This window comes from Solanum verrucosum, unplaced genomic scaffold, assembly GCF_900185275.1.
Source record: "Solanum verrucosum unplaced genomic scaffold, falcon-dt-bn FXZP01000254.1, whole genome shotgun sequence".
NCBI lineage: Eukaryota > Viridiplantae > Streptophyta > Magnoliopsida > Solanales > Solanaceae > Solanum > Solanum verrucosum.
In genome coordinates, this window is record NW_026019983.1 from 611,191 (window position 1) to 631,919 (window position 20,729).

A 20,729-nucleotide genomic window follows, 5' to 3' on the forward strand; every position below is an offset into this window, starting at 1 on the left:
AAGAAAATTGGAAAAAAGAAATTTATTTGAATCGTGGAATTAAGGAAAAAATTGAAAACAATTTTTTATTTATAAATTTAATAAAAATTGACGGTATATAGAGGTTTTACACTATTAAATTTGCTTTCAGCGCCTCGAAGACTCAATAACAATCTGCCCGAATAATAGATTAAATATACTGACTATATAAAATGTATTTACTCTATCACTATATATAACTTAAATCGTAATAAGAATGAAGTTTCAAACTGTACATTAACACAAAAAATAAAAATAAGATTAATGATAAAAAAAGAATTAATTGTCAAGAGTTAATTTTAATAGAGCAATGCATTGAACCATCTTAATTAATTGTAAAGCCTATATTAAAATATCGGTTTCTTATTTTGTTTAATTAAGGAAGCTCAAGGTTATAAATGTAATAACATTAATTAATAGTTCATATGAACCATGCATATATGTATTGCTTATTTATAAAACCAAATATATGGTAACGTTTCATTTTCTCTTCATTCCATCTTATATAAAATTAAAAAAGCATAATAAAATCTATCTTTGATACAAAGTTTTCTTTATTTATTTTTTCATTTTAACAACAACACAAAGATCATGAATTTTTTCTTCATGAATAAAATTGTGAAGAAAAAAATGATGTTTGTGCTTTTTTTCTTGTCATTTTTTGTTCTTAAAACTTTGGGTATAGAGAGAGGAGTTTCTATAATTGAATCAATTTCTATGAGAGATGATGTGATAAAAATGGCTGGTTATGGAGAAGAAAAGCTTTCCACTGTTTTTATTCATGGAAAAATTGTTTGTCATGAGTATGATGATCATGGTTGTAACAATATTATTATCAAGGATGATAATTTTGAACTTGGTTCAACACCTATCCAAGGTATGTATGTTCTTATTCGACGCTAATCTGTTGCTAAATAACTCGCAGAGAAAACACACTTTTTATGTTTGTTTCAGATATATGTGAATATTTTTGATAATTAGTCGCATTATTTAGCTACAAAATCATTTTGTCCTTCGAAAATAATCTTTCTATCCTCACAAGCTAAGGGTAAGATTGAGTACATACATCCTTTTCAGATTCCCACTAGTAAAATTTTACAGAATATGTTATTGTCGTCGTTAATTCTTTTTTCTTTCTTTTTTAGTTTTGTAGAAGTGTTAAGAGAAGTCTAAAATTAAAGATTACTTAAGCATGTCTTATAGGGTAGATCCTTTATTTTTAACTATTCGATGTTCGGAACTCATTGGTCCAATCAATTAATTCAGATTTGTGTCATGTAAACACAATTATAGGTTCTCTAATTGATTGAAGCCAAGCCATTATTTTTTTAAATGAAAATCCGGTTTTACGTGGATTTTATAGTGTTAGCTAGTTTATGTAGTTTTGACAAGTTAAATTGCAAATGAATAATAAGATAGAAATTAAACATCCTAAGATATAGGGAAGTTAATTTGTGTTGTTAAGCCTAAAGTTAATTAATATTAACTCAATTTTAATGTTAAACTTGATCCTTAAATGGAAATTAGGATCCATTTAATTTAGAATCGTTTCTAATTCTTTTAACAATTACTATATGGGATAGATCATTTATTTATTCAAAAAGAAAAAGTTAAAGAAAACAGAAAAGAGAAAAAAGTATTTTTAAGAAAAAGTGGGGTTGAATATTAAATTTTGAAAACTTGATGGACCTGTTTGTATATTAATAAAGATATGTTTGCTTTCATTGAACACCACCAAATTTCTGTTCTACCAAAATGATAGTGTTATTGGAACCAAAAGCTGGTAAATTAACATAAAATTATAAGCTCACTAAATTCGTTGCATTTCTTTGAAAATATGGGTCTAAATTTAATATAATAAAGTTCGAGTAATTTGGAATTGAGGTATAGTTGATTGATTCATATAGTAACATCTGAGTAATTTAAAATTGAGGTATAGTTTATTGACTCATATAGTAAAATCCCAAGTAGTTTGAAATTGAGGTCTAGTTGATTGATTCATATAGTAAAACACAACCGATGCACAAAGCTTCAGCTATACATGTGGTTCAAAAAACAGCTGGACCACAAGAGTCTATTGTAAGCAGTCTTATCCTGCATTTTTGCAAGAGGTTGTTTTCAGAACTTGAACCCCTCGCCTCCTGATCACATTTCAACAACTTTACTAGTTATGCCAAGAGACTGTTTCCGCAGCTCAAACCCGTGACCTCCTGGTCAAAACACAACAACTTTACCATTTACACTAAGGCTCTTTACATATGACAAAACATATTTCAGGTGCATCTGTAGGTGTGTTCTGTGGATCAAGTGGAAAAACAAGAAGGTCATGGGCAAGAAACACTACAGATGAAGATGGAGATTTTCTTATTGATCTTCCTTCTCATCTTCATGCTATTCCAAACTTGGAAAAAACATGTCTTGTTAAAGTCCTTCATCTGCCAAGAAACACCATTTGTGAACATGCTTTTAGAGGAAAACACAAAGGACTTGAGCTAATTTCTATCGGTGGAGGCATCCGTACTTACACCACACAAACAATTCATCTGACCCCTAAAGTTACACAAAGGTGCAGAAAGAAAATTGCTGTTATGTGATGAGGAGGCCAAAAATTCAGCACGTCCAACGACTCAAATCTGTTGGCGCTTTGATCAGTCACAAACATTGAGTCGTTGGATGAAGTTTGAAACATAACCTGCTGGTATTAGCCCACAATTTGTTGTTTGCTTCCTCCCACGACGAGTTTATGTGTGTGTGTGTGTGTGTGAGAGAGAGAGAGAGAGAGAGAGAGATGTAAATATAAGGTTTCTTCATTCTTGTATGAATGATGTGTAACAGGCACATGTATTTCCACTGAGAATATTAAAAGTAGCCTTTCATAGCCACACCAGATGCACAAACTTTGAATATATTAAAGTAACAGCAAAATTTGTATTCACTACAGAATCAATAACTAAAATCTGGGGTGCATAAATGTAGCAATCATTCACACAAATCCACAAAAAACTAAAAGACGCGCTAAAAGAAGTTAAGGACAATGTGATCCTGGGATTCAACAGCTTATCAGACAAAAGAAAAACTATCCAGGAGAATGTTCCAAAAGAAACCTTTGTCTATTCCGATGATATGATATCCTCTCCTCGGGATAACTAATAAGTTACTCTATGAACTCTCCTGAGCTTTCTTCTCAGCTCCAGAAATGATATACTGAGCAACATCGGCACAACATTTAAGCTTGTCCGCCTCTTCGTCAGGTATCTCAATCGAGAATTCTTGTTCAAATGCCATGACAAGTTCCACTCTATCTAAGCTGTCTAGGCTCAAGTCCTTCTGGAAATCAGCACTCTCAGTGACCTATAAAAAGATTTAGGATTCAGCTGTAATATCCACTATTTGACACGTCTTTTGCCACAACATGTGTTAAATTGATATAGACCATCAGCAGAGACAAATCCAGAATTTAACCGGTTCAACATTTAAGGTTCTTAGCATTGACTCATTACTCCCTCCATTTCAATTTGTTTGTCTAGTTTTGACTTGGCATGGAGTTTAAGAAAGTAAAGAAGACTTTTGAATCTCGTGGTCTTAAACTAAAGATACGTACCAAAATGTCTTTTAATCTTGTGGTCTTAAACATGCCATGTGGAAAACTGGAATTAACGAGTTGCCAAAATAGGGAAAAAGGCATTTGTAAGACAAACAAATTGAACAGAGGGAGTACTTATTTTGTTGCAGTTTTAGTAATCTTTACACATAAACTTATGCTCCGTGTTGGAAGTACAAAAAATGGATGAATCATACCTTGGTTGCATCAATCTTGTCAAATTTCTTCACCACGCTAAGCACTTGTTCTTTAATCTGATCCTGATCAGTGGAACCAGAATTGCTACAGGTGCGTATTTGCAAATTGAGTATATTTAACGCACTCCGGCCTTCAGCTTGAGATAATGATACTTGCAATGGGACCCTAACCCGCACATACTTCAGAATAGATGATCTCAAGCTTTGCATTTTGAACCTACAATAAGTCGTCGATGTATTAGCATGTGCAAAAGCAGTTTAAAGAGGTAGAAGATGCAAAGAAAACAAGGCAAAGAGAAGTAGAAGGTCCTAAAGATAAGGCATACATGTACTAAAAGCAAGATAAGCCATTTTTGTCCCACATTTCCTGTTTCATATCTATGTATTGGAAGATTCACCAAGATAAGTTGGTCAAGTGAATAGAGAATCTGCTAAATCTTAATAGCCATTACATAATTATAAGTGAAAAAATAGAGGCTGTAATTCTATGACATGCAAAACTGTCAGCAAGTTTGTTTAACAGGTACGTACTTCATCGAATCAAATTTCTGAACAGGAGAAGCAACCTAAATTAGCACCCTTGACATACAGCCTATAATCACATGTAGTATTCTAATTTATATTAAAGTGAGCATGCTTATTTTCCACAGCCAATGCTCACGTGTCTACTGTATTGTAACACTTAACAGGCTTTTTTTCCACAAATATATGATCTATCATATGAGCAAAAGTCTTACTACTTGTTTCGAACTTGAATGCCTAATGAGATTTTTACTGCTGAAAATGTAATCCCCTTACTTGCTCCAGGAAATGATGTCGTTCTTGCCTTCAGTGGTAAAAGCAACGTGTACTATACGGGCTCACGGGAACCAGTAGCTTCTTCCACTCCACAGACCCTATATACTGTATGTATTAAGAAATTCACCAATTATCTATAAATAATTGACTATGAACCTAGTTATTATTATTATTGTATATTTACTTCACGTTGTGGGAACCCATAAAATTTGAATCATAGATCTGCTTTTGCTGACAATGAATGTCCTAAGCCCTTAATATTCCAACTTTCACATCCCACAACCCATTAAACTAATCTCAAACTTGCTTATGAATCAGATGAAACATTCAGAACTATAACCGAGACCGTATAAGCCTAGCCAGTGGTCATGGTAGAAGTGGCTATGGTAAAAGTGCTTTCCAATCCGTCCCATCGTCCCATCCTCCTAATGATATATATTGCGAGGAGCTTTACAAAGCCATTCGTGGTCTATTTATATATACTGAAACTAATTGCCTAAAAGAAAAGCAGCATAATGCTAAGGAAAACAAGTGAAACTGCTACTCAGTCCATAACCACTACATAAGTTATGAGGATTATTTATCAGATTATACATCAACTGCCAAGCTCCAATTTTAATAGGGTATCAAAATCATCTTGTGATGCTTTCAAAATCCATATAAAAGAACCAACGTCAAAATGACAACTTCCTATAGTTAGAAACAATTTAACTTAAAATGATAGCCATACAAATCTCTATGAATTGTTATAGAGCATAAGTTTTAGAAGTGTTTCTTTCTTAAGCTCCATACACAGTCAAACACCGACACATAAAATGGGAACGGAGGGAGCATAAAAATGATAACTTTCATAAGTCATAACACCCATTGAAAAAAAACCAACTCAAAATGTTAACTTTATAACACCCATTACATACCAAAGTACCAAACTCTAAATGTTTATTTGAATAACACCCATTAAAGATCACAACTTGAAGTACTGATTCACATAAATACCTATGAATTGTTATACAATATATCTATATAAGTTTGATAAGTGTTCCTTTCTTAAATTCCATGCACAGTCAAACCCCATCACATAAATTGGGAACAAGGGAGCATCAAAAACCAAAGAACCAAAACACCCATTGGCACAAAGCATTCCACATTAGCAGGGTCCGTGGAAGGGCCCCGCACCCCAAGGGGTGTGAGGTACATGGTCTACTAACGGCAGCATTAGTAACTGCTTTCACAGCTCGAACCCGTGACTATAGGTCACACATAGACAACTTTATTGTTACTCCAAGACTCCCCTTCACACCCATTAATAAAAATACTTAAAAATGTTAACTTTATAACACCCATTAACAAAAATACTCAAAAAAATGTTAACTTTATAACACCCATTAACCAAAAAGCTCAAAAATCTTAACTTTATAACACCCATTATATCCCAAAGCACCAAACTCCAAATGTTTATTTCTACAACACCCATTAAATATTATAACTTGAAGTAATGATTCACCTTCTTTTTTTTTAACTTGTTAGGCAGAATGATAAATGATATATAGATAGACATATGGAGACTAACAAGAAACAAAATAGCTGAGAAATAGCAAAAAACTTACCAGTTAGACTAACAAGAAACAAAATAGCTGAGAAATAGCAAAAAACTCACCAATTTTACTTTGTTTTCTCAGATTCTCTGATTCTTTATGAACTGTTTGCTTAAGATTACTATCTGTTTGATGAATTGCCTCAAAGAACTGAAATTAGCAGTGATAGTTCTGGGCCTGGATAATGGAAAATATGGGCCTCAGGTACACAACTTGAGCCAAATCCAATTGGGATGGTACATAGTTGGGCTATCACTGAGTATAACCGTCCATCAAAATAATAGCAAATAATATAAAAATATATATGATATATTATTTGTGTATATAAATTAAATTCCTATCAATTATAGATGTAAATTGTAATAAACAACACTTTATTTTTTAAATTAACGTACACTGATAGGGAATACCTGCCAAAAAGTGATATCAACACTAATAATTCTAAAATTAGTTGCCATTTTGCTCTCTCTTCTTTGTCCCTTTAGCTATGAAGCCGCAGAGCTAGAGTATCACTAACTTTTTTGGTCGATAAAATTATATTATTTTTATATATAATAACAATAACATATTTGGACGGAGTCTCATGTATCAAATAATTAAAATGTACACACATTACTTAAATCTATTTTTGTGGAATAAATAAATTATTTTTAATAGACATTCGACTCAAAAAATATAAAGCAAATTAGAACAATACATAGCAAAAAACATTGAAGAAAAATGAAACTATGTGATTACTAATTAATAATACTAATAAAGACAAAATGACATGATTTTTTTTTAATAGAAAATGTTGAATTCTCCAACTTCTTTATGTGTTAATTATTTTATATTTTAAATTTTATTCGTGATAATCTTTGACTCCGCCGCTATTCGACCACTTGCATTTTGTTCTTTCTTTCTTCTTCAGACTATGATTTATACATATGACCTCATAACACATAAATGCGAAGTATATAATGCTACCGGATGAGTTGGATTGAATATGTTCAATCGGAAATTATATTGTATATAATATATATAGAGTAAAAATAAATTTTTCTATTATATATAAACTGATATTTCTTGAATCAAGAGAAAGAAGATAAATATAGAATTATAGTAACGTATGGCAATCCAACATTTGTTATTAAAGGTGAAATCGAGACTTGAAGTTTATGGGTTCTGAACTGTCACCGAACAATGATTTAATCTTGTAAAATGATCTAATCAAACCTGCTAGCAAATTTAGACATAAAGTGTGTTGTGTAGGTGGAAGGAAAATGAGGTTAAGACAAACACATCTGTAAACCAAAGTCTGAATAAGACACTAAATCACACGTTTCATATAATTTGTAATCTTCTCTATTTTGGAAAAAAGTTGCCAAACCTTATTACATAAGATTTTATTTTGTGACAAAAATAAATAAGGGAGGAAAAAAAGGATCTAAATCTCTTTCACATACTAAAGGGATAAATTATTTTTACATAATACATATATAAACTTTTACCATAAATCAAAATGATTAAGAGTTGAGACGGTAAGTGAAAAATGTATTCTATTCTTAATTTAAGATTTTGATTTCGAGCATTAATGATGATTGTTTATGGTAGCAAAAGCTTAACAACTAAACTTAAACTTTCTGACATGAAATTTAAATTGATCAAGCCTCAAGGTAAATATCGGATATCATACGAGAAATAAAAAAGAACAAGAGAGAGCACTTTCTCCTCATGGAATAAAAGACGGAAACTTTTCATAAAATCAATAGTTTAAAGCATAATTATTAACCATAACGATAGTTTGGGTAATTATCAAATGTAATAACAATTTCTAAAATTTATATTAGCAATACAACAACACACTCGTATAGCGATATAACAAACCACTCTCTAAAATTCACTATAATATACCAAGCGAATTAATCTTTATAATATACAAAGCGAATTTCAAAAGAACTCTCGATATGTTTGATAAATATATAGTGTGTAAGTTTGGTTTCGAAAAGAAAATTACTCCAAAATTTAAGTCGGTGGGAGATTAAAATAAAGCCCTTTATATATATATAACTAACATTTGACACAAAACAAACCAACAAAATTTCCCAAATGGACACACAATGGAGAGACAAAAAACTATATCCAGCCTTAGGCATTTTCACCATTTTTTTCCTTTTGTATTTGAGTTTCAATGACAATTTTAATTTCACTTTCCCACAAATCTTTCTAAGACAACCTTATATGGGTTTTGTTGGGGTTAATGAAACTAGATTTTTCATCAAGAATGAAAATCCAAAGACTCAATCTTTAACATTTCAAGAATTGTACATTAATGGTTGGAATTCTTATTGGTTAATGGAGGAAAGTGTTTGGGTATCTTCAAGATTTAGGGTTTCTAAGATGTTGAAAAGAGGAGCTGAAATGGGGTTGAGTGTTTGTAGGACTTGGGCTTTTAGTGATGGTGGTGGACCTAATGATCTTCAGCTACTTCCTGGAGTCTTCAATGAAAGAGTCTTTAAGGTGGTACTTCTATTTCAAAATTGCTAATTTTTCTATTGTTTTGGGGTTTTGTTTGATTTTTGTAGCAACCTCTCTACCTCCGAGATAGGGGTAAGGTTTGCGTATACTTTACCCTCCGTGACCTCACTTTGTGGAATGTTAATGTGTATGTTGTTTTTTGTAGCACTTGTTAGGATTATTGAAGTACTTATAGACTCTATGTTGCTCGAACTTTTCAAAAATGTTGTTTGCATTTGTGTTGGATACTTCAAAAATGCACTTACTTTTAGAGGATCTGACACGCATCCATCAACAATTTTGAAGAGTCTGAGCAACATAACTTATGCTCTCTTCGTTTCCGTTCGATTGCTTGGTTTTGAATTGACATGGAGTTTAAGAAAGTAATAAAATAGTTTCATTGGGTATGTTGTTGTTTTTTTGTAGCAATTATTGGGATTACTGAAGTACTTATAGACTATGTTGCTTGGAGTTTTCAAAAATGGTGTTTGTACTCGTGTTGGATACTCCAAAATGCACTTACTTTTAGAGGATCCAACATGTGTCCATCAACATTTTAAAAGAGTCTGAGCAACATAACTTATACTTCCTCCATTTCAATTTGATCGTCTTTGATTTGACGTGGAGTTTTAAGAAAGTAAAAGAAAGAGTTTTGAATTTTGTGGTCTTAAACTAAAGATATATAGAATGTACTAAAATGTACTTTAATCTTGTGGTCTTAAACATGTCAAGGTGGAAAGTTGGAATAAAAGAGTTGCTGAAAATGGAAAGAGACATTTTTTTTTAAATCGACTAAAAAGAATAGTAAGACAAGTAATTTGAAAGGGAGGGAGTAGTAACTTATTGAACACTTTGAGAAGTTGTTTCTTAATTAAAAAAAAATGAGAATCATTTTCCAGTTTCTAATTTCGCTGTGTTTATGGTGTTTTAGGGTGTGATGTTGATTTATTTCTCTTGAAACAGAGATGATTTTATTTGTTAATAGAAGTTTAGTGAAAATAGAAGGTAAAGTTTGAGTCTTTGTATAATTCTTAGGCGTATTAAACTTAAATATTGTGCTTTACAATTGGTAATATAACTTAATTTGTATGATAAGTGCATAAATCAACTAGTAATCAAGGTGGCGGCCAATGAAGTGGGATGAAAATCACAGTAGAGCAGAGAATTTACAAAAAATGCTCGGTGATTTTTTCGTGTCTACCAAAACCTGGTCATATCATTGGCATATTAGGTGGAATAGTAGGTAACTTTGAATATTCAGTTATAAACATCTAAAAGCTAGCAAGACGTCATTACGGATAGACCTGCTTTTGGTCATATCATTGGCATATTATGAAATAGTAAGCCAAACCGAAAAGTTTTTGTGCAAAAGTACTTTGAAAGAACAGAACTTTTTGGTGTTTATCATAATGAACATCAGCTAAAGATTACTAGAATCACTTCTGATAGTTTAACTTTGCTACATCTAGCAATACAAATGGGTAGCATATAGTATTCTGCAATTATAGTTGCAATGCAGAATTTACTACGATATCAAGCATTAGTGAGCTCTGAGTACCTACTGCTATACTGAAGATCCAAGCAATTTAGTTTTGTGTGGATAGTAGATTGCGCCAAGATGGCCGAAGATACAAATTTTATGTAGTATTTCTTCAAAAATTCATTATATTCAGTCTTTATTATATAATCGATCTAACACCATAAGAACTCGGCAGAAAGTATCAATAGAAACCACAGACTAGTAGACCACCAGTAGATAAAAATGAATATTATAGTGCACATATGCAATTCCTAACGATTATCTTGCCGATGTATCTGCAAGCATACATTCACACAAGTCTGTTCATCTTACTAGACTATTACGAACTATTGTTCAGGGCCTTGCTTAGTGATGCAATTTTATGCCACATGGTATTACTAATTTTTTACCTTTTCCCCGCATTTTGATATAATCTTATCATCCTATCAATTTCAGGGATTAGATTTTGTCATTGTTGAAGCAAGGAAGCATAACATTCGATTAATCCTTAGTCTTGTAAACAATTTAAAAGCATATGGTGGCACTGCTCAATATATGAGGTGGGCGCGAGAAGCAGGTACCACCAATGTGTCCTCATCAAGAGATGCATTCTTTACCAATCCAACGGTCAAAGCATACTACAAGTCTTTTGTCAAGGTATGTTCAAATCAAGCAAACTTAAGACACTTGACAATGCTAACTGAATACACTTTGAAGAAGCTTTTCCCGTTAAGCAATTTCTTTCTATTTACTTTCATGTGATGAACTATAAACACATTATAATTTTTTTTTTCCTTGTTGCGCATGGCAGGCTATTGTGACAAGAAAAAACTCTATAAGTGGAGTTAAATATTCAGAAGAACCCGCCATATTTGCGTGGGAACTCATAAATGAGCCTCGTTGTGAATCCAGTTCATCAGCTGCTGCTCTCCAGGTTAGTTTTTCGAATTATACTGCTTACTAGTGAGCTTTGGCCTCTCAATGACACTAGAAAAATGGCGATTTTGAAGCAAGGAAAATAAAGCATCTGGCAGAGATTACTTTTTTCTTTGTTTGTGTGAATTAGTTTGCATATCAACAGTTCTAGTACATAAAGCAAGGTTTTACTCGTCCCGTTGCACCTATTATGGTCAAAATTCTCTATAACTGCATTGTTTGTGCAGACATTTTTTTGGCTGTTGTAATGAAATGTTGTTATAGAGAACAGAACACATAACATATCATGAAAAAATCGGTTCTAAAGAAAAACTTGGCTGTTATAGTGTGAAGTGTTGTTATAGAGGATGACTGTTATAGAGAGGTCTGATTGTAGTACCTTCTTTCTTTAGCTTCAATGGTAATTTCGTGAACAGGCGTGGATAGCAGAGATGGCTGGATTTGTCAAAAGTTTGGATCAGAAGCATCTCGTGACCATTGGACTAGAGGGCTTTTATGGTGTGGAGAAAACTGGAAACGTTGGATTGAACCCAGGGAAATGGGCTGCATCACTTGGAGTGGACTTCATTGAGAACTCAGCTATTGAAAACATTGATTTTACTTCTGTTCATGCATACCCCCACAGTTGGTTAGTCAAGCAGAGTAAATTTATTCCAAATCAGATATATTTTTATAGTAGCATATGTAGAATTTAAGCTCGTATGTGTTTATCACTGCCTTTCTCGATTATGTTAAAAAAAATGTTTACTTGCAGGATCAAAGGTGGTATAAATTCAGACGCGAGAGTAGATTTTCTATCTCATTGGGTTGATTCTCACATTAGTGAAGCTGAAAAAATCCTTAAGAAGCCTGTTCTCTTCACAGAAGTTGGTTTTCCTTCGAGTATACAAAAGAATGGATTATACGACAGAAATATTTTTCTGAAAATAGTTTATGACAAGATTTACGAGTCAGCAAAGAAGAAGAAAGCTGGTGCAGGAGCCTTAGTATGGCAGTTATTAGTGGAAGGAATGGAACGATATGGAGACCAGTTCTCGTTTATAGCCTGGAAGCATCCTTCTACCTATAAACTGATGGTAGAACAATCTTGCAGGCTACTCAACATATCTTTTCAAGGCCTCACACACAAAAAACTCAATCAAACGAATCCTTGTTTTGGCTAATGCATCTTAAATATGAAATGTTTTTTATTCATTCATCTTCCTCGAGAAGACGGACATTATAGGAGAAACACTGTAATGTACTTCGGCTGAACATCTTCCAGATCTTAGCAATGAGCCAAACACGAGTTTGGAATGATTTGAAGTTCTGATATTGCTCAAGGATATGTAAGAAGCGTCAGCTCAATGAGTGCAAGAACCAGGCTTTTTCCTTAGTACAGGCGTGAATTCGAAATTCTGTTGGTGTATATTTATAATCTCAGTTGTACATATATACTGCAATAGCAAGAGCAATAGCAATGTGAGTGGTTTCTTCATTTTCAATGAAATAATAAGGTATTGACCAGAATCTTGTGGTTTGTTTTCTTGGTTTAGCAATATTGTTAAAAACTAGTCAAGTGGAAAATAATTATGCATCAGTCCTAAATGGAAAAGATGCAAAGTAGAACAGAAGGTCGTTCTACGACAAGAACTAAAGCAAAAGCAAATCCAAAACAAAGGGATGTAAACCAAGAGAAAGATCGATTAGTAGGCTCATTTCATTTGTATGGTTACTATGGCTGGAGTTCATAACGCGCGAGCTAAGATAATATGAGAGAGAGAGCCAATAAAAAGAAAGTACGAATAGACAACTTTTACGCTAAGACAAGCTGATAAAATAACCATATGATTCAGTACCATATAAAGTAGAACATAGAGTTATAGTTCACAACAATCTGCATAGGATTGTATTAGTAATCCATCCTAACCCAATGTAAAAGGAAGCACAGTGCATTAAGACATGCAGATCAATATTTCTGCACAACCCAAGGGTACATTCTTCGTATATGTGAGCCGACTAGCCAAAATTTGCACTGTCATCGTCATGGAGATCACCAAATCGGCAGATGACAGTGTACAACTAAAACATAAGCATTATAGCTAACAATCTGATGTAACATATATATGGCCTATGGGGAAAAATGGTTCTAACAAAAGCAACTTTTGTGCAAATAAGGTTACAAGATTTCACTTGGATAGATGGTTATATGAACTTCTTGTCGATTATTTCTTGATATCCATAGAGCTCAGACCTCCTTCAGTTTTAAACTTTAAGATAGCCTTGTCAAATGTGTCTCTAACGTTCTCGCAGATAAGCATTAGATCCTGACATGAATCGTTCAATACCTCCCTTGCTGGATCTCCTGCAATAGAAGCCAGATATACCAAAACTCAAACAGAGGTCCACAACATTTCACAGAAGAATGTATAAACAGATGGAAGCATTGAAAAAAAAAAAGACAATTGCGAATTGCTATTTCCAGGCGGTCGTATCAGTACACAGATTATGCATGCTGTAGCAATCTCTAATTGAAAAATAAAATAGCTTTATATTGTTCCTTCTAATCGAAAATATCAAAAAGGAAAACTTCATATGGAGAAACATTGCTACACATTAACTCTCTAGTGGAATGGGCTTCTAGGAATTATGTTTGGTTGTTTGTGTACATCAGAACAAAAAAAAATATAAATGAGATATCTTCTTAACTGGAAATACCGTGCAAGGATATCTCTGTTTTCTTAGACTCCATAAGGAGAGAATAGTCCACTTGGGCGGAATAATAAATAAAGAGGACTACAATGTTCGTATCATACAAGTTGGAAAAAATTATAGATAGAGGAGAAAATTTGCAATTAGGTAGCAAGTATAAAGTATGTGGAAGCAGGATACCAATTTGAACATCAGATTTTAAGAAAAGTTTATAAAAGAACAGAAAATCCAGTACACGAATCACCCCTGCATTGCTATTGCTAGATAAATATTTAAGCTTTTCTTTTATGAGTTAGAGAAATCATTGATAAAGATAAGTTGGTGAAAGTTTTTAGCTTTACCAGTAGTCTGAACTCTTATGTTCACTCGTGCATCGGAAGGATGTGGAATGCTGTATCCACAAAATGTCACTCGTGGACTGCAAGAAAGTGGATATCAGTTAATCATATCTTCTTAAGCTTGTTGCACAAAAACGCTGCTTAAAAAAAGGGGGTGAGATGGGGGGCTTGAAGACTGAACATGCAAAAGCAAGATTAACATGAGATCAGAGGAATGTTACAAAATGAGATACCCAGGCCCTCTATTTTACCAGACACTAAACTTCAAACAAAATTCTGTAATATGTACTGTAATTTGTATGAGAAAATAAAGCGAACACTGAAAGTATTAGCAGTGATTACTGCATAATGAAAAAAGCAATGAAGAGGTGAACTACTAACTCTTGATTTAGAGTGAATCTGACAGCATTTGCCAGCGTATGGTCCTCATCTGTCAACGAGAACGTTGCTTTAGATTGATCTTCAAATGAACCATGTTCCATTGACTGTTCACAGAAAGGATATCATTTGAAAAATAATTACCAAATCTTCGGAACTCGGGATTTTTTTTTGAAATTTATGGATATATCAGACAAAAGAAAGAGAAAAAAGAGGAACCATCATAAGAATTAAGAAGTGAGATAAGAGCTATCAAATAAGTAAGAAAGCAAACTTCTTTAACCTTATACATGTTTCTCCTGATTAGTGCTTCTCTTAAGAACAAATCATTACTGTACTACTATAAGAAAGCAGTCAAATCAGGAAGGACCTTAACAATACAGTCCAATATTTTAAACGACCAAAGGATGAACAACTATGAATGTTCAACTAATCGAAGGCTATATTGCTCGGACTTCCCAAAAATGTTGAGGCACCCCTGCCAAATCCTTCAAAAATGTACTACTGTTGGAGGATCCGAGACGCACTGGACAACATTTTTGAAGAGTCCGAGCAGCACAGGTCAGAGGCAATGCTTTTCGATCTTTGGTTCATATATAAATACTTCAACAGACTACTGGGAGCACCAGATGATGACCACAGTTTTCGTAGAAAGTATTCCAAATCTTGAAATTCAAGGTGCATTCACTTAAATTACACTCTAAAAAAAAAGGAGCATACTTTTTATCTTAGAAGACTACTGAAGCACCTTAGCTATACAAAAAATAGTGAAAACTAAAGCCGAATTTAATCATGATCAACGCTAAGGCTAATCCAATGAAATATAAGTGCAAGGAGCCATCTAAAAAGGAATGTGTTCTTATTGATGGAACATTAGACTCAACAACTAGTCTAGAGTTTATTCAACTCATACAACATTGTCGAGATATTTTATCGTATAGGGAACAAGTCAAGAGTATTACTGTTGGACCAGTGAGTATTTTATCTTAGTGGCTTGAATATAAAAAAAACGAGATATCTGCTCTTCAGCCTAAAGAAATTGTTATTTTTATTTCTATTTTTTCAACTATAACTGTATTTTCACCAACAGGAAGCAATTACAAGAATATCAGCTTATTCATGCTAAAGAACACAAGAACCTCTTAACTATAACAGCCAAAATAACTTACTATCTATCTTTTCTAGCCGGTATTCATAGATTATACATGAATTATACATATATTTATACATCAGTTAGGTTTCAAATACCTTGAGCTAGGAAAATCGAACGACGGCGGGCGGCGGCGGCGGCGGCGGAGCAGCAGGAGAGCAATGAGAATTGGTTTTTGGGCTTCTTTTCAGAAGTTAAAAGACAATTGGGCTCCTTATGTGGGCTGTGGGGTATTTTGTTTTGGGCCGGATGTGATATATGGGCTAAGGCTAAAGGGGCTAATTGTAGAACTGATATGTAATGGGTAAACCAACATAAATTTCATTACTTTAGGATCTAATTATTTAGATTCGCGCTAGTTTGTAATATTACGTTCCTTATCAGATTTTGGACTTCGGATATATGTATTTGGTGCGTTCAGATACATCAAGATACATGTATCTTAGATACACGTGATCAAAATTAGGTGTAATTTGTTATAGATACAATATTGTATTCAAGTGGATTCACATGTTCTGACTTTCTCGCTCGCCTCTCTCTCCTATCCCACTTTCCACTCTCCTCTCTCCCTGAATCTGATATACCCAAATACATCTATTTGGTGTAATTCACATGTATATGGGGATCTCACTCTCCTCTCTCCTATCTCGCTCACCTCTCTCCTTTTCTCGCTTGCCACTCTCCCTAGTTTAGTGTATCTGGTGGCAAAAATACATGTATCTAAATGTTTCTGATTTGAAATATGGTATGTAATTATTAATTAGTGAGACAATATATTATTTTAAATTATAGGGAAAATTTGAAAAAAATATGATAGAAATATTTGTATAATTTGGTAGTTTTCCAATATTACAAAGGCATGCTAAAATACAAAAAGGAGTAGAACTCCAAAAAACTAGATCTGCTTGATGATGTGCAAAAGATCTTCTCTTATATAATTATTATAAGCATGTCTTAGATGGCATCATGACAACTACTTAATTGTTTTATGCGAAATATTCCATTTCTACACAACCTTACTTCCAATATAGTTTATGCTTTTTATGAAATGAATTAAAAAACCAAGAAGAAGAAGATCAAGAAGAAACATAGAAATGGAAGGGCAGATCCACAATTTTATTGTTGTATGGGTTATTGTCTTAGCAAGTTTATGTTATTCTCACACCATAGCCAAGTTTATTCCAAAAGGCAAATCAAGATTTGTGGCAATATTTCCAATTGTTTGTCTATTTTTCATTCTTCCTCTTTATCTCACCTCAATTAATCTTGGTGCTACTACTTCTTTCTTCATTACAGGACTAGCCACTTTCAAGCTCATTCTTTTTGCTTTTGGTAAAGGCCCTTTGTCATCAACCCCACCTCTACCACTTTCAACATTCATTCCCTTGGCTTGTTTGCCTATAAAGTTGAAAAAATATTCTACTAGTGATAATGTTGAAACCAAAAAAAGGACCATAAGTTCAACTTTCAATCTTGTTACAAAGATTGCACTTTTAGCCATTTTGATAAGGGTGTATAATCATAAAGAAAATTTACACCCAAAATTCATTCTCTTTTGTTATTGCCTCCACCTTTACTTCATGTTAGAGATCATGTTGAATATAGTTAGCATCGCGGTTCGAGTGGTGAGTCGAGTTGAGCTCGAGCCAGCCATCAACAATCCTCACCTGGCTAGCTCGCTTCAGGATTTCTGGGGTAAGAGGTGGAACCTCATGGTAACTAATATACTCCGTCTAACCGTCTATGATCATGTTCGTTTGGTTATTAAGGACCGGATCCCGAGGAAGTGGGCCCCAATTCCAGCTGTGCTCGCCACGTTTTTCGTCTCGGGGCTAATGCATGAGCTGTTTTTCTACTACATTGGAAGATTGAAGCCTAGTGGTGAAGCCATGATATTCTTTCTAATTCATGGAGTCGCATTGAGTGTTGAAATCGTTATCAAGAAAATGATCAATGGCAAATTTTTGGTTCCTAGGATTATTTCAGGTCCATTAGCACTAGCATTTATTATTTTCACAAGTTTTTGGTTGTTTTTTCCTCCTTTTTTGAGGGGTAATACGGAGCTTAAATTATGTAATGAATATATTGCTTTCTTTAAATTTATTAGGTATGGTCAATTAATTAGTCCTACCAATATCACATGTTCACTCCTGTAAGAATATTTTCTAAGCATGTGTTATGATAAAAATAAATTACTTTGAGTGCAACGTGAAATTTTCTATATTTTTTTTTAAAAAAAGACTCAAAAGGTTAGCTTAGCTTATTGTCTTTCAAACAAAAAAACATCGCTTTAATTAAAAATAATAAGGATAGAAAAATCATATCCTTAAGAACATTTCTTGATTGATATCATTAAATCTTTATCATGTTTGTGCATTTCGTTTCTAGAAAGATGACATATTTTCTTACCATTCCCCGAATTGATTTAATAAAGGTCTTTATGACATTTAACAAATTAAATATAGAAAATCTTCAATAATAGTACTAAGACGATGCCGTTGGATGTCCTCATTCTTAATAACGATCGACCATGAGATTTTCTTCATTAAACATTGTTCGATAATCACAACACGTTGTTATTAGGTTTAAATAAAGCTATTGGTGTTTGCCTTTTTGACGTTCATACTAGCTCCTTCTAAATTTTTTTTCTTTCTAAAATTGGTTTGCAAATATATTTGTTCTATTTGTTGCAAAAAAGCATTACACTGCTTTTTCCGTACTTTTTCTTATAACCACTAAATAAGATTTAAACATCATATATATATTTCATGTGCACATTTAGCCTACTTATATCGGCCCGTGCTTGCACGGTCATCCATGCTAGTACTTATTACATTTGAAATACTCTATTTCTCCCCGACCCCACTTTCACATGTGACATGTTCCCTAAGTCAATAATCATATCTTTAAATTCCATTCATGTTTCAAGAAGAAGAATAAAGAGAGAAATGGAAGGGGAAATTCACAATTTCATTGTTGTATGGACTATTGTCTTAGCAAGTTTATGTTATTCTCACACCATAGTCAAATTCATTCCCCAAGGCAAATCAAGATTTGTGGCTATATTTCCAATAGTTTGTCTATTTTTCATTCTTCCTCTTTATCTCACCTCAATTAATCTTGGTGCTACTACTTTCTTCTTCATTACAGGACTAGCCACTTTCAAACTCATACTTTTTGCTTTTGGTAAAGGCCCTTTGTCATCAACCCCACCTTTACCACTTTCAACATTCATTCCCTTGGCTTGTTTGCCTATTAAGTTGAAAAAATCATCAAAAACTAAAGATGTTGAAACCATCAAAAAGGCTACAAATTCAACTTTCAATCTTGTTACCAAGGTTACACTTCTAGCCATTTTAGTAAGGCTGTATAATTATAAAGACAATTTACATCCAAAATTCATTCTCTTTTGTTATTGTATTAACATTTACATCATGTTAGAGATCATATTGAATATGGTTAGTGCCGCGGTTCGAGGGGTGAGTCGAGTCGACCTCGACCCACCCTTCAATGAGCCGTATCTAACTAGCTCGCTCCAGGATTTCTGGGGCAGGAGGTGGAACCTAATGGTATCTAATATTCTCCGTTTGACTGTCTATGACCCCGTCCATTTGTTTGTGGTGGACCGGATCCCGAGGAAGTGGGCCCCAATTCCAGCTGTGCTCGCCACGTTTATCGTCTCGGGGCTAGTGCATGAGCTACTTTTGTACTACATTATTGAAAGATTGAAGCCTAGCGGTGAAGCCATGATATTCTTTTTAATTCATGGAGTCGCTTTGAGCGTTGAAATTATTATCAAGAAAATGTTCAATGGCAAAATTTTGGTTCCTAGGATTATTTCAGGTCCATTAGCACTAGCATTTATTATTTTCACAAGTTTTTGGTTCTTTTTACCTCCTTTTTTGAGGAGTAATACAGAGTTTAAATTATGTACTGAATATATTGCTTTCTTTAAATTTATTAGGTATGGTCAATTAATTAGTCCTACCAATATCACATGTTCATTTCTGTAAGACTATTTTTTTCATGGTGTACTAAGGTTTGTATGATTTATGATACAATTAATTTTAATGCATTTTTTTTTTGGTATTTTGGAAAAGATTTTAAAGGTAGCTTTGCTTACCGTCTTTAATCAAAAGCAACGTCGCTTAAGTCTATCGGAAGAAGAATTTTCATATTCTTGAGAGCATTTCCCCATCGAGAGTTAAAAATAGACTTATTTAAATTTTGAAATTTGAAAAGTGTCACATAAATTGAGACGGAGGGAGTACGTTCTTTCTTCTTACTTCTTAGAACACAAAATTATTAAACTAATCTTTTTGTGTACTTTTTGTTTATATATATTACCTCCGTCCACTATTAATTGTCATACTTTTCATTTTTAGAGTCAAACTATAAATTTTTTGACTAACACTTTACGATATATTTTTTCATCATATTGATATGCAAAAAATTGCAATGTATAGTACTTTTTGTATAGTTTATGAATATTTATTTTTTTAAAAAAAAAAATATTGAATTAATGTAATCTAATTTAAATTTGAAAATTAATCAAATTGACTTTCGAAAAACACAACATGACAAATAAAAGTAAACGAAGGGAGTAACAAATAAATAAGATCTAAACATCAAATGTCAGTCTTGAAATTTTTCAGATAAATAATATTATTATAACTACATTTGACTGTATATCTATTTATTTGATATAAATGTTCAATGCGAGTAGATATTACCGTTATTATACTGTCAGAAGTTACTTAGCTCTTCACAAATCACTAGACTCCCTTGACCTGTTGACCATGTGATAAATATAAAAAAAAATTTAAACTCTTTCCAAAAAAGAAAAGATCCCATAGATCATGTGCAAATTAAATATCTTCCCTTAATTGCCAAACATATCTTAGATGACAACTTCTTAATTATTTCATTTCTCCCCAAACCCACTTCCACATGTTCCCTAAGTCAACAATCATATTGTATAATGACTCATATAATATGACTTTTTCTTATTA

At 33.1% G+C, this 20,729-nt stretch overlaps 6 protein-coding genes across 6 annotated transcripts; 4 read left to right on the plus strand and 2 right to left on the minus strand.

Moving 5' to 3' along the window:
* The first annotated feature begins 531 nt into the window (after positions 1-531).
* Positions 532-2,867, plus strand: LOC125817842 (uncharacterized). The gene is made up of 2 exons (XM_049497353.1): positions 532-895; positions 2,296-2,867. The coding sequence occupies exons 1-2, from the start codon at positions 610-612 to the stop codon at positions 2,610-2,612; spliced, it is 603 nt and encodes a 200-aa protein (XP_049353310.1). The 5' UTR covers positions 532-609; the 3' UTR covers positions 2,613-2,867.
* A 98-nt stretch (positions 2,868-2,965) lies between these two features.
* On the minus strand, positions 2,966-6,386 carry LOC125817834 (acyl carrier protein 3, mitochondrial). The gene is made up of 3 exons (XM_049497346.1): positions 6,272-6,386; positions 3,817-4,033; positions 2,966-3,369 (listed from the first exon to the last, which is right to left on the minus strand). The coding sequence occupies exons 2-3, from the start codon at positions 4,024-4,026 to the stop codon at positions 3,178-3,180; spliced, it is 402 nt and encodes a 133-aa protein (XP_049353303.1). The 5' UTR covers positions 4,027-4,033; positions 6,272-6,386; the 3' UTR covers positions 2,966-3,177.
* Positions 6,387-8,282: 1,896 nt separating this feature from the next.
* LOC125817885 (mannan endo-1,4-beta-mannosidase 6-like) lies at positions 8,283-12,637 on the plus strand. Its single transcript, XM_049497392.1, has 5 exons — positions 8,283-8,708; positions 10,681-10,881; positions 11,036-11,158; positions 11,577-11,788; positions 11,915-12,637. The coding sequence occupies exons 1-5, from the start codon at positions 8,298-8,300 to the stop codon at positions 12,321-12,323; spliced, it is 1,356 nt and encodes a 451-aa protein (XP_049353349.1). The 5' UTR covers positions 8,283-8,297; the 3' UTR covers positions 12,324-12,637.
* Positions 12,638-13,235: 598 nt separating this feature from the next.
* On the minus strand, positions 13,236-15,854 carry LOC125817865 (uncharacterized). The gene is made up of 4 exons (XM_049497371.1): positions 15,816-15,854; positions 14,571-14,674; positions 14,193-14,269; positions 13,236-13,504 (listed from the first exon to the last, which is right to left on the minus strand). Exons 2-4 carry the CDS (start codon positions 14,669-14,671, stop codon positions 13,365-13,367), a joined length of 318 nt encoding a protein of 105 aa, XP_049353328.1. The 5' UTR covers positions 14,672-14,674; positions 15,816-15,854; the 3' UTR covers positions 13,236-13,364.
* A 941-nt stretch (positions 15,855-16,795) lies between these two features.
* On the plus strand, positions 16,796-17,875 carry LOC125817925 (acyl-CoA--sterol O-acyltransferase 1-like). The gene has a single exon (XM_049497429.1). It carries the CDS (start codon positions 16,812-16,814, stop codon positions 17,871-17,873), a length of 1,062 nt encoding a protein of 353 aa, XP_049353386.1. The 5' UTR covers positions 16,796-16,811; the 3' UTR covers positions 17,874-17,875.
* A 774-nt stretch (positions 17,876-18,649) lies between these two features.
* On the plus strand, positions 18,650-19,742 carry LOC125817924 (acyl-CoA--sterol O-acyltransferase 1-like). The gene has a single exon (XM_049497428.1). It carries the CDS (start codon positions 18,666-18,668, stop codon positions 19,728-19,730), a length of 1,065 nt encoding a protein of 354 aa, XP_049353385.1. The 5' UTR covers positions 18,650-18,665; the 3' UTR covers positions 19,731-19,742.
* Positions 19,743-20,729: the final 987 nt, after the last annotated feature.

Coding starts and splice junctions, on each gene's coding strand:
- LOC125817842 (XM_049497353.1), top strand. CDS start 610: ATGAATTTTTTCTTCATGAATAAAATTGTGAAGAAAAAAATGATGTTT. Junction 896..2,295: donor TGGTTCAACACCTATCCAAG/GTATGTATGTTC, acceptor AACATATTTCAG/GTGCATCTGTAGGTGTGTTC.
- LOC125817834 (XM_049497346.1), bottom strand. CDS start 4,026: ATGCAAAGCTTGAGATCATCTATTCTGAAGTATGTGCGGGTTAGGGTC. Junction 3,370..3,816: donor ACAAGATTGATGCAACCAAG/GTATGATTCATC, acceptor ATCTTTTTATAG/GTCACTGAGAGTGCTGATTT.
- LOC125817885 (XM_049497392.1), top strand. CDS start 8,298: ATGGACACACAATGGAGAGACAAAAAACTATATCCAGCCTTAGGCATT. Junction 10,882..11,035: donor ACTACAAGTCTTTTGTCAAG/GTATGTTCAAAT, acceptor TGCGCATGGCAG/GCTATTGTGACAAGAAAAAA. Junction 11,789..11,914: donor CATGCATACCCCCACAGTTG/GTTAGTCAAGCA, acceptor GTTTACTTGCAG/GATCAAAGGTGGTATAAATT.
- LOC125817865 (XM_049497371.1), bottom strand. CDS start 14,671: ATGGAACATGGTTCATTTGAAGATCAATCTAAAGCAACGTTCTCGTTG. Junction 14,270..14,570: donor AGATTCACTCTAAATCAAGA/GTTAGTAGTTCA, acceptor ACTTTCTTGCAG/TCCACGAGTGACATTTTGTG. Junction 13,505..14,192: donor CATAAGAGTTCAGACTACTG/GTAAAGCTAAAA, acceptor CTTCTATTGCAG/GAGATCCAGCAAGGGAGGTA.
- LOC125817925 (XM_049497429.1), top strand. CDS start 16,812: ATGGAAGGGCAGATCCACAATTTTATTGTTGTATGGGTTATTGTCTTA.
- LOC125817924 (XM_049497428.1), top strand. CDS start 18,666: ATGGAAGGGGAAATTCACAATTTCATTGTTGTATGGACTATTGTCTTA.